The sequence below is a fragment of the Phodopus roborovskii genome, unplaced genomic scaffold, assembly GCF_943737965.1.
Source record: "Phodopus roborovskii unplaced genomic scaffold, PHOROB, whole genome shotgun sequence".
Lineage (NCBI taxonomy): Eukaryota > Metazoa > Chordata > Mammalia > Rodentia > Cricetidae > Phodopus > Phodopus roborovskii.
In genome coordinates, this window is record NW_026126410.1 from 40,702,544 (window position 1) to 40,729,218 (window position 26,675).

The 26,675-nt window shown below is 39.7% G+C and overlaps 1 protein-coding gene across 1 annotated transcript in view; it reads left to right on the top strand.

Moving 5' to 3' along the window:
• Sema5a (semaphorin 5A) overlaps positions 1 to 26,675 on the top strand; it is a 415,024-nt gene that overhangs the window by 133,008 nt on the left and 255,341 nt on the right. The window contains exon 3 of the mRNA XM_051182617.1: positions 24,199 to 24,396. Coding sequence (XP_051038574.1) covers positions 24,273 to 24,396 — 124 coding nt within the window. The 5' untranslated portion in view covers positions 24,199 to 24,272. The remainder of the gene's footprint in view (positions 1 to 24,198; positions 24,397 to 26,675) is intronic.

The following is a 26,675-nucleotide window of genomic DNA, read 5'->3' on the forward strand; positions in this document are numbered from 1 at the left end:
GACCTTTCGTAGGAGTCAAGCGTAGATACAGCAGAAATCATTCTGTTTGTCTAAGTTATGTAGCACTGTGGCCTCTGCACTGTTAAAGGTCAGCATTGTGATTTATTCATACAAGAGGTAGTATGTCTAGAGCCTTAGGTACAGTTTTGAGTTACAGTTTGTCTGCTGTCTTACTTATTGTTTCTTCCATTTTGTTCTTCATGTGGTACAAAAAAAAAAAATGGCTGTATTACCTATCTGCTTTAATGTTTTCTTTTTAAACTCAGGAGAAAGGCCAGAAGGAAAGAAGAGATCTCTAACTGAGTTGAATTTGATGAAGAAGTCTGCATATAGGCACTGGGAATTGTCTGAGTGTGTGTGTGACACCTGTTTGGGAGATGAGTTTTTGAGCATCGAGCTTCTTGGTCTCCATCCGCACAACTATTGAGAGAAAGATTAAAATAGCTAACATAAATTATCAAGTAATGTTTAATGTCAGATAATATAAATTGTAACATAGTTGGCAATTTAAAACACGGCAAGGTGTTTAAACTAATTGGTAAAATCAGTTCCTTCATGAATATGTATGTGTTAGCAAACTGGTTGATGAAATGCAGTTAAAAATGGGCTTTGAGCTAAAACTGTTGAATAAGGCTGTCAAGTTTGCATTGGTTTTTAAAGGTCCATCTTACTGCTTTATATATCAATAGCTGTTATGAGGATTCATAGAAGAGCTGTGCAAGAATATTTTCTTTTAGGTATGTGTGCAGGGTGGAATTATGGAGACATTAGAGTTTGTGTTTATAGGGACTATGCCTCCTAAGAAACTTTATTTATCATTTATTTGTTTATTTGTATGTTTGTGTATAAAATGGCAATGTTCTAATATTTATGTGGAGGAGATTTTCACCTGAAAGGCTGAAAGTATTCGCAGCTGGAACACCCAAGTAGCAGCCATAGCTCACATCTGTGCCCACTGACACTCTGATATGAAATTGGATTCTCGATACATGACTTTTACTTTAACCTTCCCCCCGTAATCTTTAAGAATCGCCATTAAATACTAGAGATAGATGTTGGACAATAAAATACTTTTGAAGGTTCTGATATCATTGTGTTTTATTTACAACGTGATATGGAGGGAAAACTCACATGATAAATGGAGATGCTGGCCATGGTGTTTGGAACTTAGGGAGTTACAGATGGATACCACTGATGTACTTAATTTGGTCTGGAATTTGATGCCACACTGGTGTCATATTTTCTTCAGGTTTCTGAGCTTTGCAATGTTTTTCTTTTTTCCTTGATTCGTATACTTCTACTTTTGCTTCAGTGAGTGGGTCTGTGATCAATGAGCTTGTAGGGTGAAAAAACACTAATTTAAATTCCAGTTACCCACTGCATTCCTGGAGGATTTCTTGAGAGAAGACATAACATGTGATTCTATTTTACCTCTCTCTGTTAATGGTGGACCAGCTCCCCCTCAGATTTGAAACAGATTAGATGTCAACCAAGCTGTTGGGTCCTACAGGCCTTGGTGCCATGGACTTAGGATGATGTCTTTGGGATCATGATCCATCTTTGACAAAATAATGGAGTCCTCATTTTCTTAAAAAAGATCTTTGGCAATGTCTTCTACCTTCTAAGGGTAATTAGTGAGTGTTCTTAGGATCCCATTGTCTCATGGTTATTTTCTATAGAATTTTCATAGAAACATAATTTGTTATATATTTTTATATCATAATTACATATAAATATAATAGTTTCTCCTTCCCACTTGGAGTAAATATGCTAAAACACACCCAAACACCAAAACTTATGCAGAACTGCATCTCCTAAAACATTCTGATGGCCAGGCATGTTTTTCTTCAGAAATGAATCAAAACAATAAATGCCCATTCTGTCCCATCTAACAGTTTTTCAGTGGACTCTGCACCTCTGTGCTTTTCTTAGTTTGTTGTTTAGATCCTTTCATGCTCGTGGGAAAGCTCAAAGGTTATCTCTGTTTGGAGATGGAAACAGAAGACACCCAACCAGTGAGTGGCTGAGCTGGAATTTGCAGCCCAGGAGTCATGGCCCAAGATCAGGACTTTAATTAAAATTCATAAGAATTTGTTGTTAAGATTTTGAGACATGTTCCACTTTCTAGCTAGGTTGTTCTGGAACTCACTCTGTCATCATCCTTGACCTAGAACTGAAAAGGGTTTGCACAATTACGCGTCTGTGTACTGTTATTACATACTGGAGGCCAGTTGTTCATGGCTTAAATGTTCTTTAAGAATGTTTGTATATGCATGTACATGAGGTTATCTTGATATGTATATGACAATATCTTAATGTGTATGTGTGTTGCACATACTTGAATGTGCAGCTGTATGTGCCCATTTGTGATCATGCCAGGACAGAGAAGAGAAAGCTATTGGATATGCCTTTATTTCTTTCCACATTATTGCCTCAGTGCAGGGTCACCCAGTACTGTGTTCTTTGTGGGAGGAGTTGACTGACTGGCCATCAGCCTCTTGGAATCTATCCTTTTCTCCTTCTCCTAGGTTCATACAGCTATGTCTAGCTTCTTACGTGGGTGTTGGAGATTCCAACTCCTCTTCCTCACAAAGAAAGCCCTCTTACCTATTGAACCATCTATCCAGAATAAGTTTTTGTATACTGCATACAGTGTTTGCTTTCCAACTTAAACATGTAATATTAGATCTTGAGTATATGCAAAAAATATATCTTACAATAGCATCATGTCTTTATGTGCCTACACATTTCGTCACTTCTTTCCTTATGGGGAGATCAGGGCTCAGTAAATCCATTGTGTTTGAAGATAGTGTCAGTCCAGTCCAACCTGCATTTAATGTCCCTAGGTTCCTGAGCACCATAGTTCAGCAATATGTACAGTGTGACATATTAATGCTTTCCCCTGGTGATTGTAGGTTGACTTAGGGATGAGGGTTTCTTCTGCTTACCAGCATCTCATGAGAGGATAGGACCAAATATGTGTAGCTAGGGAAAAGATGTAAATTCAAACTACTAAGTGCTGCTTCTTTGCACTTACACATCTCTCTTGTATCATTGTAGCCCTAAAAGTCATTGTCACACCATCGGAAGTCTGGACTCATCTGTAGATACCCTCAGATCCTGCTGGCACCATGTAATTGGACAAGTATGGATATAGTTCAATTTAAGTGTTTGTTGGCATCTGTGTGAAAACTGTTCCTGGGCTTGCTTTTAATCAGCTATTGTGAGGCAGGAGACAGCAAATGATTATTGTAAAGGTTAAAGACACAGGAGACATGGCAGGGCTTCGTGGGGAAGGGACCATTGAGAAGTAACACAGCACAGAATGGACCAGCACCCAAGCCTTGGTCAGGCTTTATAAGGAATGGTAGTGAGAGAGGTAGGCAGATGCCTTGGGACTGGATACTATATTTATCTGCTTGTTCAAGGAGTGCCCTCACAGGGTCACACTTTTGCTTCTGAAACATGTGACCTGTGGGAGTGACTTGTCTACTCTTGGAAGCAGAACTGCTTGTGTGCACTTTCCTCTTTGTGATTAATAAGGCACTCCTTGTATGGCTGTAGCCATAATCAGAAGAAACTCTAGGTGCGTTCCTGAGGGGTGAGATTGAGCCTAGCATGCTGCCTTCTAACAAGGATGTTCTAGCAGGCACATGACTATGTGTGTGTGTGTATGTGTTATTTTTAATGAGACACGATTTTTAAAATTTTGATCTGGCTGTCCTGGAAATGTATATGTATATGTACATGATGTATATGTATATATCACAGAGATCTGCTTGCCTCTTCCTCCCAAGTGATGGGATTAAAGGAATGCCACCATGCCCAGCCTTTAATCACCTTTTTGATAGAAATTAGGTCTACATCAGAGATAAAGGAAACAATTGTGCTGTGTTTTCTACATCAAGTTTGCTATTTACCATATCAAAGGGGCAACTCTGAGCATCAAAGCAAGGTGTGTCCAAGTCAGAATGGAAATGCTTGTTCCTGCCTGTGTGCCTACATGCCTGTGTGTTTCTTCATAGAACCTCAGGGCTTTACATAATTGTGTTGCTCTGACAAGGCTGATGAAGCAGTTTCATTTCCTCCAGGAAAGGGGAACTTTTCAGCCAGGCAAGATGAAGCTTAATGAGCAAGGAGAAAGAGGTTTTGGTACAGGGAATATGGCCCATGACACCCAGCTGCCACCTGTATGGTATATAGTCTCTAAACTAGTTTTCACCTACCTGCAATTGGGATTCCCTATTCTGTCTGGAGAGAGCATGATTTGCCTCCGCCCTGTCAACATGCATACCTTCTGGCCACTCTCCTTCAGACCTCCTCAGCCTTTTCATCTTTCTTGCAGTAATTCTCACTTCAGGACTCGATTTCCCATAATAGCCTGGCAAGTTTGAACTGAATCCGAATATCGCCTTAAGTTGTCTCATAAAACAATCTCTCCTCACTCAGTTTGTAAGGAAATAATTTTTTTTTTTTTTGCTTTAAATTGTAAAAGTAACAAATGTTCACTGTATTCAGTCAATATATAAGAATATTTTAAAACATGTTCTTGCTACCTTAGAGTAACCGTGATTGACTTTGTACCTACAAATATAAAATATTTATTTGCTTTCTTTCAGTCAAAAAATTGGATTTTCCTTTCTCTCTTTCTCCTTCTGTTGATAAATGTGCACATTTTGTTTTCCTTCTATATTGTTATTGGATTTATATGCCAGAATGTCGACTTTTACTGCATTGGTTTTACAAGCTGCATGATATTTAATGGTATGGATATATCATAACTTATTTGATCTCATTACTTAGAACATTGGTCTATTCATTTCAAACAAGTATATTTGCTCCCCCTCACCCCAGTAACTTCTGACCTGAGACTTTTTAAGTTTCCTTTTGCTGGGAGTCTGCTACTTTTTTTCCCAGCCCATTGACAATCATTTCCATACTTATAAAGCTCACTGGCTCTACACCCTCCTTTCCCATTAGCCTGTGCCTTCTTTCCTGTCTTTGTTGTGGCTTACGTGGTTGGTTATCTCAGCAAGTACTGAACAATGAGGTCCACTATAATGTGTGGGCACTTTCCATGCTAAGAAGGCATTAAATCACAGGCCAGAAGAAGCCAGGCAACATGGATATACCTTCTAGAGGTCAGAGGATAGACTATCTCCTTCTCTAGTTCCATCAAAGCTTTCCATTGGGGGCACTGATGAGCTGGAAGGGAACTGGAGTAGTGTATGCCTTACCTGGTGAATATAGACCTGGTGGTGTGTCTCCTGGCAGAAGGGGGAGTGAGAGAGCTGAGAACCATTATCAGGACTGCACTGTCCTCAGTGTGCCTCACTCACTGATCATTGCCTCTTGCTCACACAGTGCACCTCTCTTCCCACGGCAAACTCGTTTTTTTATTTCAGTCTCCTCTGGCTCTTGTATAGCTTTATTGAACTCATATACTACTAGTTTTTTTAATTATCTTTATTTTGATAAATATTGATTTGTTTTATTATGTGTGACTCTTTTTCTGACAGTTTTATGCCTGGGCACTTACGTGTGTGGCACAGAGCTGTTGCCCATTCTTTGCCTGTGACGTAACACATCATGAAGGTGTTTCTGCATCCAGAAGACAGGGGATTCTGGTGGTGCATCTGAGATTTTGCTGTTATAAACTGTGCTATTATGAATTTTTATCTGTTTCTTGGGCAGATGTGGAATTTTCCTAACACTAAGACAGTATACACTCACAGCTGTTGCAAAACACCAAACTGCTCCCATTGTCTGTTTTCAGGAGGGCACTAATTTGCTGCCTAGGAAATTCATAAAGAATTCTTACCCATTGCCTTGCTTGTTTATATTCATCAAATCTTCCTTATTGCTTCCTAATTGCTAAGGAGTAACCTGACTTGGCAAACCTTGGCTCATAAGACTTTATACCAAGTGTTCTTTAAAAATATTTCATGGAAGATGGGTACTGATACCGAAGGATAGCAGCAATGGAGGCCCTGGAGCCTGAAGCTGCCCACTCTCACTGGTAGTGTGTGTGCGAGCCTGCACAGGCAGGGCAGTCTACTGCCGGGGACTTAGCAGACTGAGTTACGCCATTGATGGTCCTTAGCCTTTAGATGCCATAAACAGGCAGTGGTTCATCCCGCAATAATGTAAACGCCCTCCCTTTACAATCTATGCACTGTTTCATTACCTCTTCCAGAATTAGATCTCCAAGTTACCCTTTTTGTGTTTTCATTAACCTCTGCGCCATCATTTGGCTTTTAGTATTTTGAAATACAGATGCAAAAATAGTTGGGAATTACTTTCAAACCATAATGACCTTTAGTGCAATATCTATGTGACCTTTCCCACATTCCAGGATAATGAACTGAAGAATACAGTGCCTTATGTTCCCAGCACATATAGATGTCACAGCACTGCATAAATGTGCTAATAATTAGATGTTTTTGTGGGCACTCAGTCTGTTTGATCTGCTTTTGAAGTCTCACTTGTAGGCCTTTAGAGATCTGGCAGTTTTCTGTAGACTCTATTGTGGAACCCCTTGTAATAATCCATTGACTGAAATAAACTGACCAGGTTTCTTTGCCTTCACCCGGTAGGACATGAGATAACCCAATAGCTGGATATCTTGATATTGACTCCCTTCAGTGATTACTAAATCAGTTCATAATACTCACATGTGTGCTATTGTGTCCTAGGGAGCTACAAGGAATAAGAGCAAGTCTTTGTCCCTCCTTGTTTATATTCCAGTGTGTTAAATAGTATCTAAGCAAAGATATCAACTGATTGCCAAATGTAAATTTCACAGGGCCTCTTAGCATTCTTGAGATGCCTGAGGACAAGACCATTAGTAAATATTTTGCTGCCATTGGCCAAGTCAGTATGTTTAATGTTATCCTCACATACTCTCTCAGTTGTATTCTTCCTAGATTTATTTTCCTTCTTTGGAGATACTGAGTGCTTTTCCTATATCCTTGTGAGATAGTTTAATCTATTTATTGTTTACTACATGTATTTAAAATGGAAAATTAGGGTATTATACATATATTATTAATAATATTTTAATACACACATATTATGTAGATAAATTGTGGGGATTATGACCTCTTTTTAAATAAATACTATGTGACAGGCTGTAAAATACCCTACAGATACATTAATCAAGCAGATTCCTACAGTTTCAAGCAATATGAAACTGAGATGCTAACCAAGTTGGGAAGGAGGAACAGACGGGTTTAGGTTGATTGGCTTGGGATTTACACTGAATACTGTCTGAGTCACACAAGGAAAGAAAGTTGGAGAGCCTAGAGAAGGCTTAAGTCCTAAGAATCAACCAGTGCTTCTGCAAGACCAGTAAACACAGAGGAGGATCATGTGCATATGTGTGTAGGTGCATGGCCAGCGAAGGGTGAATAAAAGACCTGGAAAAGATGCAGGAATGGTAGGGCTGGCCATAGAAAGGGGCTTTTGCTGGGGTCAACAATTTCTACTTTTTGGAGATCCCCTGGGGGGAACTACTGAAGGATTTTAAACAGCTATGTAGTTTTCCTCTGGTTGTAGAATCAAAAACGAAAGAAAGAAAAAAAAAAAAAAAAACATTTTTGAGGGCAGGAGTGCAAAGCAGAGCAATCAATTAAAGCAAGGGCTTCTGTAAACCCAGGAGAGCTGAAAGAGAGCACAGGGTCACAGTGAGACTGTGGACAAAGAGGCAGCTTAGAGTGCAGTTTTGTGCCGATTTGGAGCAGTAATGACAATATTTCCTAATGGTTTAGCATGTTAGAGGGCATATTAGAACAATAAAAAAACATGACTCCAACTCAGCCCAGAAAATAGGGCTGAGGCCAGGGCTGAGGAGTGGTGGTATCAGTGGCTTGTTTGGGCTGGTTTGGAGACATTCCTTTGTCTTCAGGAAGTACAAGTAAGGAAATAGATAGGCGTGGTTTCAGGCATAGGTCACCAAATGATAGAAGGCAGCGGAAAACCAAGGTAGTGTAACATGATAAATTCATGACCCAGAGGCTGATATTGGAGTTCAAAATTCAAGCTGGAGATCAGCAATGCAGAGCAAAGCATCTGGGCACTAGCTCTCACTCTACCTCAGACTGAAAGGCTATCCTGGCTCCATCAAACCTCAGAAGGCTGCTTCTCCTCAGCGTGGCTGGAGAATCCTGAGACTTCATTGTCTTCCTGTCCTGAGTGTGGCTGGAGAAGGAATGCCTGAGACTGACTACTTAAATCCCCTAGGACAGGTATTAAAGATGTGTGATCCCAGGTGCTGAGATCACCTTTGTATGAGCTGTTTCTCTTTACAGCTAGACCAATCTTGTGTAGATCTGGGTGGCCTTAGACTCACAGAGATCCATCTACTTCTTAATCCCGAGTCCTAGGATTAAAGGTGTGTACATCAGCTCCTAGTTTCTGGCTGCTGGAATTAAAGGTGTGTACCACCATTGTCTGATCTCTATAGCTTGAGGCTGACTTTGCTTTCTGAATGCTCAGGCAAGCTTTAATAAATCATAAATAATGTATCACCACAATGTAACCTTTGTAGGACCCTGCAAAGGATGGAAGTCTGGCTGGCCACTCTAGGTTGAAGCCTTGTCGAGGAAGTCTTTGGCTCCAGATCAATGAATGATCCTGTGGCTACTTGGTTAAATTCCATCCCCAGTGAAACTGATATTGACTGTGGAAATAAGGACCACACTTTCAGGACAGCAGCATGGTGGGAGACATACTTCCTAAACCTTTCAGCTTCTCTGTCTATCTGTGGGACTTCACTGACTCACAACTGTATTTGAAAAATAAAATAGGGTGACTGTATATGATATAAGATTATGTATAAGAAACACATGTATAAATTCCACCTACATCCTATTTTGCCGTTTCATATACATTATTATTCATTAGCTACTAGAATCTCTGACTTTGATTAAGATCTCATAAATTTTCATTTCATGATGCACATGTTGTTCTTTTTGTGCATACTTGCCAAAAATGTATTAATGCTATTGGGTTCTGGTTTAGTTTTGACAGATAGGATTGCAACAGATTCAAATAAACAATGTAACAACTTTCCATGTCCATATCAGGTAGGCAAACTGTCCTTCCTAGGTAAAAATCTGAATACATCAAGTATGGTAACTTTTCACTAAATAGTCTATTTTTCTAAGTGCATTACTAGTCTGTTTTATCTGAAAATATTTCATGATATTTATATTCCAACCTAGAATGATTAGTTTAATAAAGTTACTCTGCTCTGAATGCTAATGTCTCCTCTCTGTTTCCACTGTTTCATGTGGTTCTGGTGAATGATGAGAACTGGAATTACTTATCTGGACCCCAAGGGCTTGTGTATGTGGCCATAGCTCCCTTCTGCTCTCACAGTTCGAGGCACCAAGAATTCCTCTTTTTAGCTCATCTGTCTGCAATAAATCCCTTCATCCCTTTGACCATTAACTGGAAAATTATGACATTTAAAAAGGACATTTCTCAAAACCGTGGGAATTCATGTATTTGGACCAGATGTTAAGAGTATTTTAATAGGGGATAAAACATCTGTGACTATGAAGGGCAGAGTCATGGAAGAAAGCAAACAGGCATAGCATTTTAATAGACACTTATGCATTCTAGCAATGGTTGTATGCATGTCTCCACTAACTCAGCCCAGAAGCTGAGGCTTCACAGCCTTGATTTAGAATGAGGCCGAGCACAGTAATTGTAGCTTAGGATGATGAAGCCTGTAGCACAAATAAGTGCTAATGGACTTAAGTGGACAATGAAAAAAAAAAAAAAAAAAAAAAAAAGCAGAAAGAAACATCAGGAGTGGCCAGCACAGATATGATGTGCAGGACTAGGGCCAGAGGAAGTATTCACAACAAAAACAGTAGAAATTCTGAGATAAGAGCCAGAGGGACATGGTTGGCATTTTGGAAAGAGAAGGAATGGGAATGGTGTGTGATTTTTTTGGATGGTGGGGTGGATACCTGAATATACATGTTCTTGTCTGTTATGTATAACAGAGGCATGAAGGAAGGAAATGGTTGGAAATGATATGTCAGAGGGTCCCTAGTAGGTCAGATCCAGCTGGCACATTTATTTGAAGATGTCCCCCAATTTTTATAGGCCTGCGTTATATAGAGTGGGGTTATATTTGGGTTCCTAGTTATTCTGTTTATGTGAAACCACCACTACTTGAAGAGGCACATTACGAGGGAGTGCTGTGTATGAACCTTCATTCAAGGGCGGGCTGAGGAGCAAAGAAAGGGAAGCTTCAGATATAGCAGGAGGAGAGGAAAATTATGGCACTGCGAGTCCAAGCTAAAGGTTTTAGGAAATATCCATCAGCAAAGAGAACATCACCAGGGACATGGCGATGTCCAGTTTCATAAGGTCACTGGATAGATGCCAGTAACCAATGGTATGACCCGAAAGACCTCACAAAGGTCTTTTCTACCAAACATAGTAGTCTGTGCATGCATGTTTCCAGAGAGAATATACATAGTGATTGTCACAAGAAGGCGCTGTCCCTAATGCTGTCTTAACTGGAAAAAAAAGTGATCAGTCATCTATAATATTTCATGAGCGAGAGTCACAACTTGACTACTGTGGTGTGCCTTGTGTGTCTCCCGCCTTAGGAAATGTCTCCCTGTAAGTCCTTTAGAAATTGTTCATATAGTCACATTTCCTGAAGGCACCATTATTTAAGTATATTTTTTTTTCTTAGAAAGTGCTCTTGTTGGTTTAGCTAACAGAAATAAAATGAATGAACTTTCACTTAGTTTTAAAGCCTGCTGACAGATAAAATTAATATTGTCTTTGCGCAAATAATAATTTTATCTAATGGACTTCATTTATTTTTATCGTTCCTCGGGGCCATCTAGAACTAAACAGGGGGAAGAAGGCAAAAGCTTAATAACAGTTCCATTTGAAGAGAGGTATAAAATAAGGTCACTGGAGCTGAACTATTATTGAATTGTGTAAAATAGCTTAATGTTTGCTTTCTCCCATTTTATACCATGAGGTCATTTTATACAGCCGTAGAATCCCTTCTCATGGAGTTCAGATGTGGCAGAACTCTGAATAACAGCTGTCTCCTATTCAGTAGCCAGGAGGTGCAGCCTGTTGTCTTTCTCCATGTAAGTCTGACAAGTGTTTTCATTACCATATCCTTAAAATCATTTCACTAATCCACATACAATGAATTGCTTTTGGTTGAACCTTGGATGTTAGGGCACGGGGATTAAAGCAATACACATTTTCAGAGATGGATATAAAAATTGAAGATTTAATGTATGAAGGCTGTGTCGTTTCCCCTTTAGGTTCAATAAGGAACAAGAAGCTTTAATGTTGGCGAATTCCCCTGATATTAGTGTCCAGTCACAATTTTGGAGAAGTGCTAATATGTCTATCGGCTCGAACACTGTGTTAACTTAGTGTTACATTTCTGCCACTCCTCATCTTAACCCGATTTCTGCTAAGTACCTGGGATATCTGATGCTGCAGCAAAGAGAAAGCACACTCATCAGGCTCATTTGATATCGTCCTCCTATATTGAGGAGGAAGAGCTTGAGTTTCTGGGACCCTTTCTTCCTGCTGCCACAAGCTGTCATTCAAATCCTGTCAAAAGAAAACAAACAAAAAAACATACCACTTCTGTCTTTTGTTTCCATTGAAAGGAACCTCTTCTTGGCAGATTTTGTTTTGAACTTTTGTTTTATATTTACCAAAGCATGCACAAATAATCTATTTTAAAAAGATGAATAGAAACCTATGAAATAAATTTTCACCTGTTTGAGAATCATAGATCATGCTTGGGAATATGGAGACACTATCCTATCCGCCCTGGAGTGTGACTCTGAGGGACATTTTTTTTTTTTTTTTTAATATGGCCACCTGGTTTAACAATGCCCTGAGAGTTCCTCTCCTCCCTGGTCTTGCTGTTCACCTCCAAGTATTTACTTTGCAGACATGACCAAAGTGGCTCTTGGTTATATATGGGTAGTGTTATAGGCTCAAACAGAGAAGAGAGGCCAGCTTAACCAGCACAAAGCCATAGACAGAATTCTGAACCCATTCTGATGTGACTTGCCCCTCACTTCTGATATTATACATTATGGGATGTGATTGAGGTCTTGCTTTATCAGATACAAAGGGAATGAAGACACAGGTGTTTTTGAATTCTCCTTTGAGTTACCAACTTCTGGAAGTAACTGATTCATTTATTGTCTCATGTGGACCAAGAGTCTAAGCCATCTCACAGTGCAACCCTATTAGTGGAAAGAGATGGCTGGATTACAACTTCTAACTAAAGATTAGCTCTGTATGACTTGCCCATGCAGCCCATTCAGTATGTGGGAGCACATGAACTTGGCACCCGGACTATGAGTTCAACACCATGGCTTCTGAAAAAAAAAAAAAAAAGAATGGAAACATAGACACATAACTGTCCTGAGACTGTCCAGATAAATCTCTGGTGGTTAAGTGCCAGGCACTGGAGTTGTTAGGATGGAGTTCTAGACAGGAGCTGCCAGGCTGGCTGGTGTGGGCAGGTGCCAGTGTGGAGACAGAAAGTTCTCTCCCCCTTGCCTCATGGGTAATCTGAGCTGATGTGAGAAGCATGGCATCAGCAACATACAAATAGGATGCATCCTTTCCTGTGAGTTTCTCTAGAGAGGCTGAAGGGCTAGGAGGCTTTCAGGCTGAGCAGATGATATGCAGTTTTCATGGACGTGGGTATGTGTAAAAGGTGCAGAAATTTTGTTATAGTTTGAAGAAGCAGGAGAACTAGGAGTGTTTGAGATGGGGCAGGTTCATGCCCTGACAGCAGCTGCAAACTGCAAGAGTCCCCATGTCTGACTGTGACGTGGGTGCAGGGCTTGTACTGGGAGGCATGTTTGCATGATGCGTGATGGACAGTTCACCCAATCCCCTTGAACAGCGCCACTGGATCGGATGACTGTTTGTAATATAGTCATTTCAGTAGTTCTCTCTGTCCCCTTTTATCAATCTGCCTCTTTGTGTTTCAGAGGTGACAAGATCTGTAGCTTGCAGTAATGTGCCACAGGGGTAGACAGAAACTCACTCATCAGTTTCAAATATCTGGTGACAGGTCTGCTGTTTTTTGGACAAGCTTGGGGCATGGCTACAAGTCCTTGCTGAGGCCACCTTTCTGGGTTAGCTTACTATCTTAACTTGCTCATCCTCCCACCTGGGAGATCATAGATGCTACTGGGTAAGGCACATGCCATGGAGGGCTTTATGTCTCTGAATTATGCCAGAAGATCTAATTTTACAATACAGGTTAGAGGCTGCTTGGGCTCCCCTGAAAGGACATACATTGAGCTTGTGTTGGATCTGTTTTTATTAATAACTGGTTAGATGCTGTTCCCTAAGGAAAGCTCCCCAAGTAAGCTTTCATTCTTTTGATTTCTTTTTGATCTGACAGCATTTTTATTTTCTAAAAGGAATAGTTATTTTCTGTCCCCTACGTCTATTCAGCTGCAGTGTGGGTGAGATCTGGAAATGTTATTTAGTGCACAAACACTTCTATACAGAGTTGTGCTTATTTAGATCCAGCTTATAGAACGATCCTCCCACACCAGGAAACCAAAGAAAAGCTTCAGGGATTTGGAAGTAAATTCTCTGAAATGTATGGATGTCACAGTCGAGATTTGTCTCCTGTAATACATCGTCATAACAACAAAACCATTTTTATTAACTTGCTTAATATCTATTTAATTTCCTTGGTTTGGTAGGGTTGCATAAGGGGAAAAACTTTTCTTGACAGTGATTTTTAAAAAGGCTTTCAAAATAAAGTTTTCAAAATGCAGCAAATAGTTATAATTAATGTGGCTTTCAATTTTACTGACAAAGTACTGAAATGATGTAATACTAACTGAGCCGGGAGATGTATATAAAGTATATTTTGTGTAGTGATGATAGATTGAGTTTTAAGGAGAGGGAGGTTTTGACAAATCTAAATGAGGGGGTATCAGCAAGGAATAATTTGGCAATTCTTGGAAGTGCTTTTGCTTTGCAAAGATGGGCATAGGCATGGGATGTTGGTTAATGTACCTAGTGGCTCTGGATGGAGAATCACTTTGCTGGAATGTCAGTAGATCGAATGCACCTGCAACAGACAGCACTCCAATCACCGAGGCAAGAGAGCCCATGGCTCCTTAAGAGATGGAATTGCAGCCATTAGGAAGGAAGACCTTCCTGCTCCTCAAAGCTAGGGCTACCCAGTGTGAGATTTCTCAGGAGCTAGCTTTCTATGGTGGATGCTCAGAAAAGTCAAGATTCTACAAGAACATGGTGGACGACTTTGTCACTTTACCACTTGATAATGTGTAGCAGTTTATTCTAGAAAAAAGAAGGTGACATTAAATTCTGAAAATCATATCCCCCAATGAATACCTATTATTGGAAGTATTTCTTGAGGTTTACCATGGCAAATGTGTATTACCTCTCATCCAGATCCCCATCCCCTTTCTGTCTCTGGTTAGAAATCAAGCAGACTTCTAAGGGGTGATAATAAAATACAGTAAGATAGAAAACAACAAAAACAAACCAGAATAGAATAGAACAAACAGACGTAAAAGCCCAAGAAAAGTCAGGAGAAATAGATATAAATGCCAAGGCCTTCTCCTTTGCACATGCAGGAATCATAAAAAAAACACAAAGCCAGAAGTGAATATATGTGTGTGTGTGTGTGTAAAAAGTAAAAAAAAAAAAAAAAAAAAAAGTGGAAATTTTAAAAGGTAAGGAAAGCTCTGAAACCACAATGTCAGACAAGGAACTTCCAAAGATGCTTTGAGCCAATTTTCTATTGGCCATCTTCTGTTGGGCATGCTATCTTGTCTTCTCTTAAGAATAATTTGCTTTCTTGGTAAGATTCCCTGGGAGAAAATGAAGTTTTCATTTGCAAACAGATCAATTGAAAGTAGCTTCTTGGTTAGTTTGGGGCATGTGTTCACTTCTCATTTTAGATCCGAGACTCCATCTGGCTCAGACCCTACTGTCCCTGTGCGTGCTGCCTCAGTTTCTGTGAGCTCACATGTTCATTGTCCCTTCTGATTAGAAGGTCTTGTTTCTTTGGTGCTCTTCATCCCCTCAGGCTGTTAAACTCCTGTTGCCTCCTGAACTCAGGGGGAGGGATTTGATGGAGACATCCCAATTAGGGCTGAGTGTCCCAAGGTCTCTTACACTGTGCAGATTGTCCTCTGCCAACACAGGAGGAGGCCTCTCTCTCTCTCATGAAGGCTGAGCAAGGCTATGATCTATGGGTATAGTGGAAGGTCATTAGGAGTCATTTCATCCCTATGTTCTTTTTTGTAGACCAGTATTATTTGGTTTTACCACAAGTTGCGGGGGTATGTAGTCTCATGTTCTTGATCAGCTAAGCAGAGTTGGGTATGGGTTCCATCTCATAGAGTAGACTTTAAATCAAATCAAATATTGGTTGATTACTCTGAGCTTTGTGCCACCATTGCACTAACATGTCTCAAAGCAGGGTACCTTTCTCATCTACCCATCACCTTCTATTCTATTTCCTCTTCCTAGTGGGTATGGTCCTCCCCAGTCCCTGTGGTTCTCCCCAGTCCCTACCATATATTTCACCTCTGTGGCTCTACAAAATGTAACTCACTTATAATTGACTTAACAGCTAATGTTCATATACAAACCAGGACATATATTTGTCTTTTTGGGTCTGGGTTACCCCACTCAGGATTACTTTTCCTAGTTTCATCCAGTTACCTGTGAATTTCATGATTTTGTTTTTCTAAAGGTAGAGTTATATTCCAGTGTAAATATACCACATTTCCTCTATCCATTCATCCACTAACAGACATCTAGGTTGTTTCCAGCCTCTGGCTGTTATGAATATAGCAACAATGAACATGGTTGAGAAAGTGTCTGTAAAGTAGGATGACACATCCTTTCGGTATATGTCCAAGAGTTCTATAAGTGGATCTTGAGGGAGATTGATTCCTATCTTTCTGAGGAACTGCTATACTGATTTCAACAGTAGTTGTATGAGTTTTCCTTCCCTCCAGCAATGGATGAGTGTTCCCCCTTATTCCACATTCTTGCCTTCATGATCTGTCAACTGTTTTATTGATCTTGGCCTTTTGAATCCATGTAAGATGAGAATTCTAAGTAGTTTTCATTTGCATTTCACTGATGACTTAGAAGGAACATTTCTTTAAATACTCCTCAGACATTTGAATTTCCTCTTTTGAGGATTTACTGTTTTGATGTATGCTCCATTTTAAAATTGGGTTATTTGTTTTCTTGATGTTCAGTTTTGAGTTCTTTATATATTTTTGATATTATACCTCCATCAACATGTAGTTGGTAAAAATCTTGTCCTGTTTTATAGTCTGCCACTTTATCCAAACAATGATGTTCTTTCTTGTGCTTCTCAGTTTCATGAGGTCTCTTCTTCTCTTCCTCCTCCTCTTCTTTGTTTTAGTTTTTTGTTTTGTTTTGTTTTAAAGACAGAGTTTTCTGCATAGCTCTGACTATCATAGAACTCATTCAGTAGACCAGACTGGCATCGATGCATAGAGAACCACTTGCCTCTGCCTCTCAAGTGCTGGGATTAAAGGCATGTGTCACCACCACTCAACTGGAGGTCTCATTTAATAAGTGTTGATTTTAGTGCCCTTGCTAATGATGTTCTATTTAGAAAGTCTTTTTCCTGTACCAGTAAATTCAGGTTTATTCCCAGTTTCTCTTGTATCACGTTCAATGTATCTGGTCTTATGTTGAGATCCTGATCCATTTGTAGTTGAGTTCTGTACAGGGTAATAAGTATGGATATATTTGGATTCTTTCATTGAACTATTCAGTTTGATTGTCATTATGTGTCAAAGATAGTGTCTTTTTTTCCAGTGTATATTTATGGTTTTATAAAACATCAGGTGTCATAGGTGTGTAGATTAAAAGTCTTAGTTTCAATTTGATTCCATTGATCAATGTGTTTGTTTTTATGCTAGTACTATGCTATTTTTATTAATATATTCCTATAGTAAATTTGTGTTTAGGATGGTGAAACCTCCTGAAGTACTTTGATTATTCATGATTCTTATTTCTATTCTGAGATTTTTTTGTGATTCTGTAATAAGCTAAAATTTGTTCTTTCAAGCTGTGTAAGGAATTATGTGGGAATCTGTTGGATTGTATTGAATCTGAAGATTACTTTTGAAGGAACAGTGATGCTAATTCTGTTAATCCTGCCAATCCACAAGCATGGGAAAACTTTTCATCTTCTGATATCTTCTTCAATTCTTTCTTCAATGCCTTAACTTTATTACAAGTCTTTCACGTTTGTTTAGCATTACCTTAAAATATTTTATATTTTTGAGGCTATTGTCAATGGTGCTTATACGATTGTTTTCTCAGTCCATTTGTCTTTTGTATATAGGCTAGCTACTGATTTCTTTTTCCATTTTTAAACTTTAAATTAGAAACAAGCTTGTTTTACATGTCACTCTCACTTCTCTTTCCCTCCTCTCTTCCCCTACCCCTAGCAATCCCCAATCCTATCCCCCTTCTGCTCCCCAGGGAGGGTGAGGCCTTCCATGGGGGATAATCAAAGTCTGTCATATCATTTGGAGAAGGTCCTAGGCCTCCCCCATGTGTCTAGGCTGAAAGAGTATCCCTCTATGTGGAATGGGCTCCCAGAGTCCATTTGTATACTGGGATGAATACTGATCCACCACCAGAGGCCTCATAGACTGTCCAGTCCTCCTGGCTTACACCCATGTTCAGGGAGTCTGGGTTGGTCCTATGCCGGTTTCCCAGCTATCAGGCTGGGGTTCATGAGCTCCCCCTTGTTCAGGTCAGCAGTTTCCATGGGTCTCTCCAGCCTGGTCTTGACCCCTTTGCTCATCACACCTCTCTCTCAGTAACTGAATTCTAGGAGTTTGTCTCAGTGTTTAGCTGTGGGTGTCTGCTTCTGCTTACACCAGCTACTTGATGAAGGCTATAGGACAGCCCATGAAGTAGTCATCAATCTCATTATCAGGCAAGGGCATTTAAGGGCTCTCCACTATTGCTTAGATTCTTAGTTGGGCTCATCCTTGTAGGTGTCTGGACATTTCCCTAGTGCCCATTTTCTCTTTAAACTTATAATGGCTCCCTCTATGGTATCTCTTTTTTGCTCTCCTCTATTCTTCCCCTGGACTCAATCACTACTGATTTTTGTGAGGCAAGTTTGTATCCTGATACATTGCTGAACATATTTGTCAGTTGGGGTTTCCTGGTGGAATTTTTGGGACCACTTGTGTACATTATTGTAACTTCTATAAGTAAATATACTTGACTTGTTCCTTTCCAGTCTATATTTTCTTGGTCTCCTGTTGTCTTGTTGGTCTAACTTAGACTTCAAATCTAAGTAAAGCATTGACAACTTTGTCTTGTTCCTGATTTTAGTAGAATTGCTTTGAGTTTCTCTCTACTTAAGGTGATATTGTATATGGGCTTGTTGTAAACTCCCTTTATTTTCATGAAATGTGTTCATTGTAGCTCTCATTTCTCCAGGACTTTTTATCATGAATTTTATCATAATGCATGTAATGAGGTTTCTATCTTTTCTATCTATCATGTGTTTCTATCTTTTGTTTTGTTTATATAATATCTACATTTATTATTTATGTATGTTGAACTATCTCTGAATCTTTGGGATGAAGCCTATTTGGTAATGATGAATGCTCTTTTTAATGTGTTCTTGAGTTTGGGATGCAAGTATTTCATTGAGAATTTTTGTATTTAAGGTCATAAGTGAAATTTTCTGTAATTCTCCTTATTTATTGGATTCTAATGTAGTTCTAGGTATCTGGGTAACTAAGATGTCATTAAATGAATTGGGCAATATTCTGTTTATAATTTGTGAAATTATTTGAGGAGTATTGATATTAACTGGTCTTAGAAATTCTGGTAGAATTCTCTGCTAAAACCATCTCATCCTGGCTTTTATTGGTTGGGAGACTTAATCACTGCTTGTATTTCACTAATGTTTATATGTCTTAAATCACTCGTCTTGATTTAGCTTTGATATGTGGCATGGATCAAGAAAATTATCCTTCTATTTTACATTTCTCAACTTGGTGGCTATAGCTTTTTAAAGTATATCTTTAGATTCTTTGGATTTCCTCAGTATCTATTGCTATGGCCCCCTTTATATGTAATTTTGTTAGTTTGTTTCCTCTCTCTCTTTTAGCTAATTTAGCTAAGAAGTTGTCACTCTTCTTAATTTTTTTTCAAAAACATCTTCTTTGTTCCATCGATTTCACTTAATGTTTCTTTGCCTTTATTTTATTGATTTATTCCTGAATTTAATTATTTCTCTTCATCTATTCCTTTTAGGCATGGTTTCTTCTTTTTCTAGACCTTTCAGGTTGGCTGTTGTTACTAGTATGAGATTTCTCCAATTTTTTTTTTATGGAGGCACTCCAATTTTTCCTGGAGAACTTGCCTCTTAGAACTGTCTTAATTGTGCCCCATAAGTTTGGATGTGTTCTATTTCATTTGCATTCAATTCTAGAAAGATTTTAATTCCTCTCTCAATTTTTTTTCTTCATCTAGTTTTCATTCAGTAGTGAGTTTGTTAACTTGCTGTTGTTTATTGTATTGTTGATATCCAGATTTAATCCATGGTAGTCAGAGAGGATATGGGATGTATTTCTAATTTTCTCGTAAATGTTAACACTTGCTTTATGGTAAATTAGGTGTTCCTTTTTGGGGGAAGTTCTATGAAATGCTGAGAGGAAGGTATATTATTTTGTATCCCAGTGAGATGTCTGTAGACATCTGTTAGATTAAATTGCTTTATAACATCAGTTAGCTCTAGAATTTCTCTATTTAGTTTTTGCTTGAATGACCGAATGACCTGTCTATCGGTAAGAACAGGGTATTGAAGTTTCCCACAATTACTATGTGAGAGTCAGTATGTGATCTAACCTGTAGTAGCATTTCTTTAAGAACTTGGGTGCCCTTATGCTTAGTGCACAGATGTTAAGAATTACAACCTCCTCTTGGTGGATTATTTTCCATTGATGAATATGCGGTGTCCTTCCCTATCTCTGTTGATTAGTTGTGGTTTGACATCTTCTTTTATTAGATATTAAAAATGCATTTTAACACCTCTTTAAGTTGAGGTTGAAGTTTTTTGTACCTTTTGCCAGGGCTATTCTGCTGCATCATCCACTGTGGCATGTAAAACCTGGCAAGGTGGTCTGCGTGGGAAATTGAAGCTGAAGTGGCCTCTCTGGCACCCACTGCCAGTGTAACCAATTTCTCTAGTGAGAAATTGCATCTGCCTTAATTGCAGATGGTTGTGAGCCACCCGGTGGTTTCTGGGAATTGAACTCAGGTCCTCTGGAAGAGCAGCCAGTGGCCTTAACCGCTGAGCCATCTCTTTAGACCCTGGAGAAGGGAAAAGGGACAAAAGCTCCTAAGCAAGTTGGGAGCATGGGGACAGGGGAGAGAAAGTTAGGTAAAAGAGAGGGGGAGAACAGGAAGGGGGGAGGAATGAGGGTTTGGGAAGATTGAGTCAGGGGGAAGAATAGAAGAGAGCAGGAAAAGAGATACTGTAATAGAGGAAGCCATTATAGGTTTAAAGAGAAATATGGCAGTAGGGAAATGCCCAAATACCTACAATGATGACCCCAACTAACAATCTAAACAATAGTGGAAAGGCTACCTTAAATGCCCTTCCCCAACGATGAGATTGATGGCTACCTTATATGCCATCCTAGAGCCCTCATCTATTAGCTAATGGAAGCAGAAGCAGACATCCACAGCTAAACACTGAGCCAAACTCCTGGAATCCAATTGTAGAGAGGGAGAAGTATTGAGCAAAGGGGTCAAGACCAAGCTAGGAAAACCCATAGAAACAGCTGATCTGAGCAAGTAGGAGCTCAGGGACCTAGCTGACTGCTGGGGAACCAACATAGTACTGAACCAGGACCCCTGAACGTGTGTGTCAGTTAGGAGGCGTGGGCAGTCTATAGAGCCTTTGGCACTAGAATCAGTATTTATTCCTAGTGCACTAATGGTCTTTGGGAGCTCATTCCCTATGAAAGGATACTCTTTCAGTCTAGATACATGTGGGAGCACCTAGGTCCTGCCCCAAATGATATGACAGACTTTGATGACCCCCATGGAAGGCCTCACCCTCCCTGGGGAGGGAATGGTGGATGGGACAGGAGGTGAGTAAGGGGAATGGAAGGATGGAAGTGAGAGGGTATTGGGATTGGTATGTAAAATAATATTGTTTCTAACTTAAATAAAATGTGTGTGTGTGTGTGTATATATATATATATATATATATATATATACCCATATGTATGTATATATATACAAATTTAATATATTATTTAATAATTTATTTAAATATATATATATATATATATATATGAAAACAGCTTAATCACTCCTGAATGCCCATTTAGATGCCACTGCATTGAGTACAACATTGCAGCTTGTGCTTGTGCCAAATGGCTTTCTTGGGTCCACAAATTCCAAGTCTTTCATTGCTAATCTTATTTTTGTTGCTTTTTCCTTGGTCACCTAACATAAGTGGGAACTGCATTTTGTTCTATGTCTCTTGGTCCACTAATTTCTTTGTTTCTTGATCCATGGCTTTTGTCTCCATTTTGGTGGAAAGCCCCACTTGGTGCCTGCTGATTATCCTTGGGCAGAATCTAGTGATCTCTCCTGTCTAATGTGACCTCCTTCTTGACTATCATGCCTACCCTATGTGAAGATCAACCCCATTTATCATTTCAACATTTCCAAGCTTTATATAATACTTCTGATTAATTTCCTTATCACCTTTCCTGGAGTTTATAGGATTTTCCATGATTCATTCAGCATCAGAATCCTTACATGTACAATACCAAATATCATAGTTTGCTATACACCAGGCCTTCAGTGGATATTATTCAAATAAATAACAGCCATATCCTGATAGTCATTCATATCACTTTGAGTCAATTTGCCGCTGTTTCCAAAATCCAATACATCAGAACACTAGCCATTTAAAACATTTCACATATTGGTGTTCAGGGGTTTGGGCAGGGCTCAGCTGTGCTTGTGATACATGCAAAAGACCCTCAGTGTGCTTGGGATCAGTCTCAGCAATGGTGACTGCAATGCTGGGTTCTAGCCCCCATACCATCTAAGTGGTCTCAACCCTGAGTTGGACTTCCAATCTGCTTCCTCCCCTCTCTGAGGAATGTGTTCTCGATGCAGGATATATGGCCATCATGCTATAGGGCCTGGCTTGGTAATTAGAAGCTATGACTTCTGTTGTGTGGTTTACTGAGCAGTGAGTGTCATTACAGCGAATTCCAGATTCACCAGGTAGAAGGCGCCGTCCTGATGGGTCAGGGGTGCAAGTTGGACTCTGTGACCATTCTGACCAACAGTACTCATCAGCTACGCTTTACCTTTGCTTTTTGCTCATGATGGACAAAGCCTGCAGCCACAGTTGCTTTTGTTTTTCTGAATCAACTTATTTACTCCTCTGTTGATCCCTCTGCAATTACCTCTCTAGACTTTTATTTTTCCTTTTACTTATATATTTCTTGTAGGATAAATAAGCTACAGTAGTTTGCGGCTTAACTGCTAAGACCTCGCATCTTCCCACAACTTACTTTTCATACCATAACCTCTATCCCAGCTCTTCCTCTGCTCTCTTTGTATTACCTGGTGCTGTACCAAGTGCAGTAAAACCTTCTAGAACAGATGTTTACTGCTGCCTTTCTCTTACCCACTCCTCAGGATACTTTCTCATCCTCTCCCCTTGGTGTGGAATGACTTTCCAGAAATCCCTATCTCTTGAAATCCTCTTTATCCTTCAATATTAAATTCAAATATGACCCCTCTGTGAGCCTATCTTTGATCCCTCTAAATGGCAGGGGCACCTTCCCTTCACTCCCAAGGCATTCTCGCTGCTTTTAAAGCTAAGAGCCAGAGTTGTATTTATTTGTATAAGCTTGACTTACCTTACAGAGTACTTTCTTCATAGTCTCAAAAATGTCTCAGTTTATTCTACCTGGTGTTGCTCAGTTTATGTTCTGTTTGATTCACACTTGCTCATCAGTTTTGCAGATAGATAATCCATAAATTTATACTGTATTTAGAATGACTGACAAGAATTGTGAACCATAGCACTAATCAGATTGTTGGTAAAAGGCAAAGGCTGTAGCCATATTAAACAGGGACTTGTGGGTGATAAGGAATGATAGACTTACTAAATGTCAACTCTATTTGCACAGGCAAGCCAAGACAGACCTAAATGATCACAGAGATTAATCACCATTCCTAAAGAGGGGTGTGACCTACAACTGCTTAAACTTGGATTGTCTCAGATTTAGTTCATTTATTCATACACACCTATACACACATCCATACCTATATACATACACTCTATAATATGTACATGCAACATACAACATACAATCTACACACATACAATGATATATACACTATACATACACACACCCATACACAACAAACCAGTACTGTATACATATACATAAATACACACCCTCTATAAACATCCATACAATGCACCAATAAACACACTAACATACAGACACATCTTACCCATACACACAAAGACTAGTCTACACACACAAATACACAGCACACAATACTCACATATGTATACTATACACATATACCCACTTAAAACACATCCCATATACACACACCAATACATACACACTGGTATATATACATATATATACATATACACACACACACACACACACACACACACACACACACACACATATATATATATATATATATATATATGCACATACTAATACACACTAATGCATACGTATCCATACCTATACATGCACATTCACACCCATATATGCGCATCTGTACTACACATAGGCACAAACACACATATACAACAGAATAATACACAAATACACACATACCCATATACCTCCACACTCTTATACACACAGAGTTTTACATGCACACACAAATGCCCTTCCACTCCTACAGAGATACTCTGAAGCATAATCTACTATCAAGCATAAGCTGTTTGTATTTTGTAACATCCACAGTCTTTACACATTACAACCTTGAAAGTTAGTGATGGGACTTTTACAAAATGCTATTCTCCAGGATGAACTCATGTTGACAGGACCATTCTCTTGTGTGTTGTAGGTACGTTTCACACATGAGGAGAAGGTGAGCTTCGTAGAAGACCCGTTCCCAGAGTCAGAGACCCCTTGCCCACCATGAAGGGAGCCTGCATCCTTGCATGGCTGTTCTCAATCCTGGGAGTGTGGAGACTTGCCCGCCCTGAGACCCAGGATCCAACCCAGTGCCAGAGGGCTGAGCATCCTGTTGTATCCTACAAAGGTAAGGAAGAAATAAAGAAATGAGACCACAGTGTAAATTCAAGACCCATGTTTAATGTGGGACGTTAGAAGATGGATGCTCCTGTTTGTTTCGTGACTTCACCTGGTCATTGTGTAGGATGAAGACAAACGTGAAGATGCCCCACATAAGAATCTCAGGTCAAGCAGTGTTTGCTCACAAAGGATCCAAGATGGGGTTGGTATGGATGCAAACTGTGTTATTGTCCCATCTTCACTGAACAGGTGCTGCAGTGCTCCCAGACATGCAAGTCAGGGGCTGAAACCATGGCATCTGCACTGCAGTAAATAGTAAAAAGACAGGAAAGAAAACAAACTCTTCTTTGGCATTTCCTGACAGAGCCAGGGTCTTGCCATGACAAGCATGGTTATCCTCATCTAGCGTCACAATTCAGTAGAATCCATTATTGTCTGCAGTCTTCTCAGTTAATGGCATTAGTTAGTTGAAAGGCACATTCACTCTCCTGTTCTCTACCAAAAGTTATGTAAGGTCTTTATGGCCTGGACACTTGGACAATTTACAGTGAGGAAAACAAAACAAAATAAAAACCACACGTCTGTCCTCGGAATGCCTCTATTATCAGACCAAATCAGACACCACATTTTAATAACTCGTTTCAACAGTTTTGAAGCTTTGTGAAATATAAACAATAATCTAAGCTTCACACTTACCAATTTTCACAATATTATTTTTCTCTTTTAAGTACATACCTGTAACTTGTCCCACAATTGGCAAATTATGTTGACCCAAATTCAGGCTATTATATAATTTTATCTAGGCTATTTCAGTCTGTAGCTGTTAATGAAAAGGACTTTATGATATTATTGCTATACCAGACATGGAAAAAATTCCAAATAAATTTTTTCCTAAAACCATGAAGTGCACGGTCTCATGACGTCAATCTTGTAGGGTCAAACGGGTCTAAACAGTACAGTTTTCTTGGGTAGTTCTTGGATGCCTTTAAATCTTTTGCTGCAGTTTTTATTTCCCATGAAAAAGCATCTTTTAAAGAAATGGAATTGCCCACGCAGTGTGGTTGCTTCTGCTCGCGGCATCCTGGTTTTGCCAGTTGAGTTGTCCCGTGTCCCTTATAACCTATAATTCTGAGGTGACACAGTCCTGAGGAGATTCATACTCGCATCTTTTGTGACTTCCCAGGAGTTGTGGACTCTCACTGTGAAGCAGTTCTCATAGTGTGGTGTATCTGGATATTGGTTTCCTAGGGCTGTTACCCTAGGTAATTTCATGTTGTTTTCTCTCACAATGTGCTGACCAGAGGTCCACTGTGATGATGTGAATGAGGCCATACTCTCTCTGATTACTCCAGAGAAGACTTCATTTCTGCTTGCTCAGCAGCAGTCTGTGGCCTGTCTTGGTTTGCAGTTACATTGCCCAGTCCCCTAGGCATACACTTTCTACAATTGCCATGTGTATCTTTCTGTCTTCTCTTGCTGTACCATGTCACTTTGTATTAGAGATAACTCAAATCCATCACCTGGTCTCAAACAGTTCATCTGGAAAAAGCAATTTTCAAACTGTGTCACATCTGCAGGAGCTTTTGTTTAAGACTCAAATAGATGGTTTAACAGGGCCTCAGCACAGCCCATTTTGTGTTGCTTAACCAGGGCTGTGTAGGAGGAGAAAGTAAAAACACATTTCATGTAAAGATAAATGTGTGGATCCAAAGAGAGAAAAATGTTAGTTGTGTTGGGACAGGAAGACAGGAAATAGCTTTGAAAAGAGCATTATTGAATAATCCTTTAGTGAAGATGGGAAAAAGCCAGGTGAAGGAAGAGGCTAAAGAAAGAAAAGAGAGGGGGAGAGAATCAGTGTGGCTGAGCTGGAGGAGTGGGTGGGGTCCTGGGAGCAGGTGAGAGGTTCTGTGGTAGGAAACAGATTCCACCTCCAGTGAGCTTGACTGAAGGGTGGGGGCCAGGCACCCAGGATGCAGGACAGGGAGTGGGTTGAGATGGGGTAGGAGTTCCTGGGTAGTAGACAGGTGATGCCCAAGAGCCTGGGGGCTCCCGGAAGGAACTGATGCTTTGAACAAAGGACAAGACTGCCGATGAAGCACACAAAAGATGCCCTGTGGAGGTTATGAGAATAGCTCATGCTGGAGCTGACGGTTGGCCACCACTTTATCTATCACATGAATCCACTTTCGGAATGTAGGACCCACTAACTGCATGAAAGTTTGAGTGATTCTCCCAAAACACTGACCAGGGAGAAATGAAGGAATTGGATAATCTTTTTTTAAATCT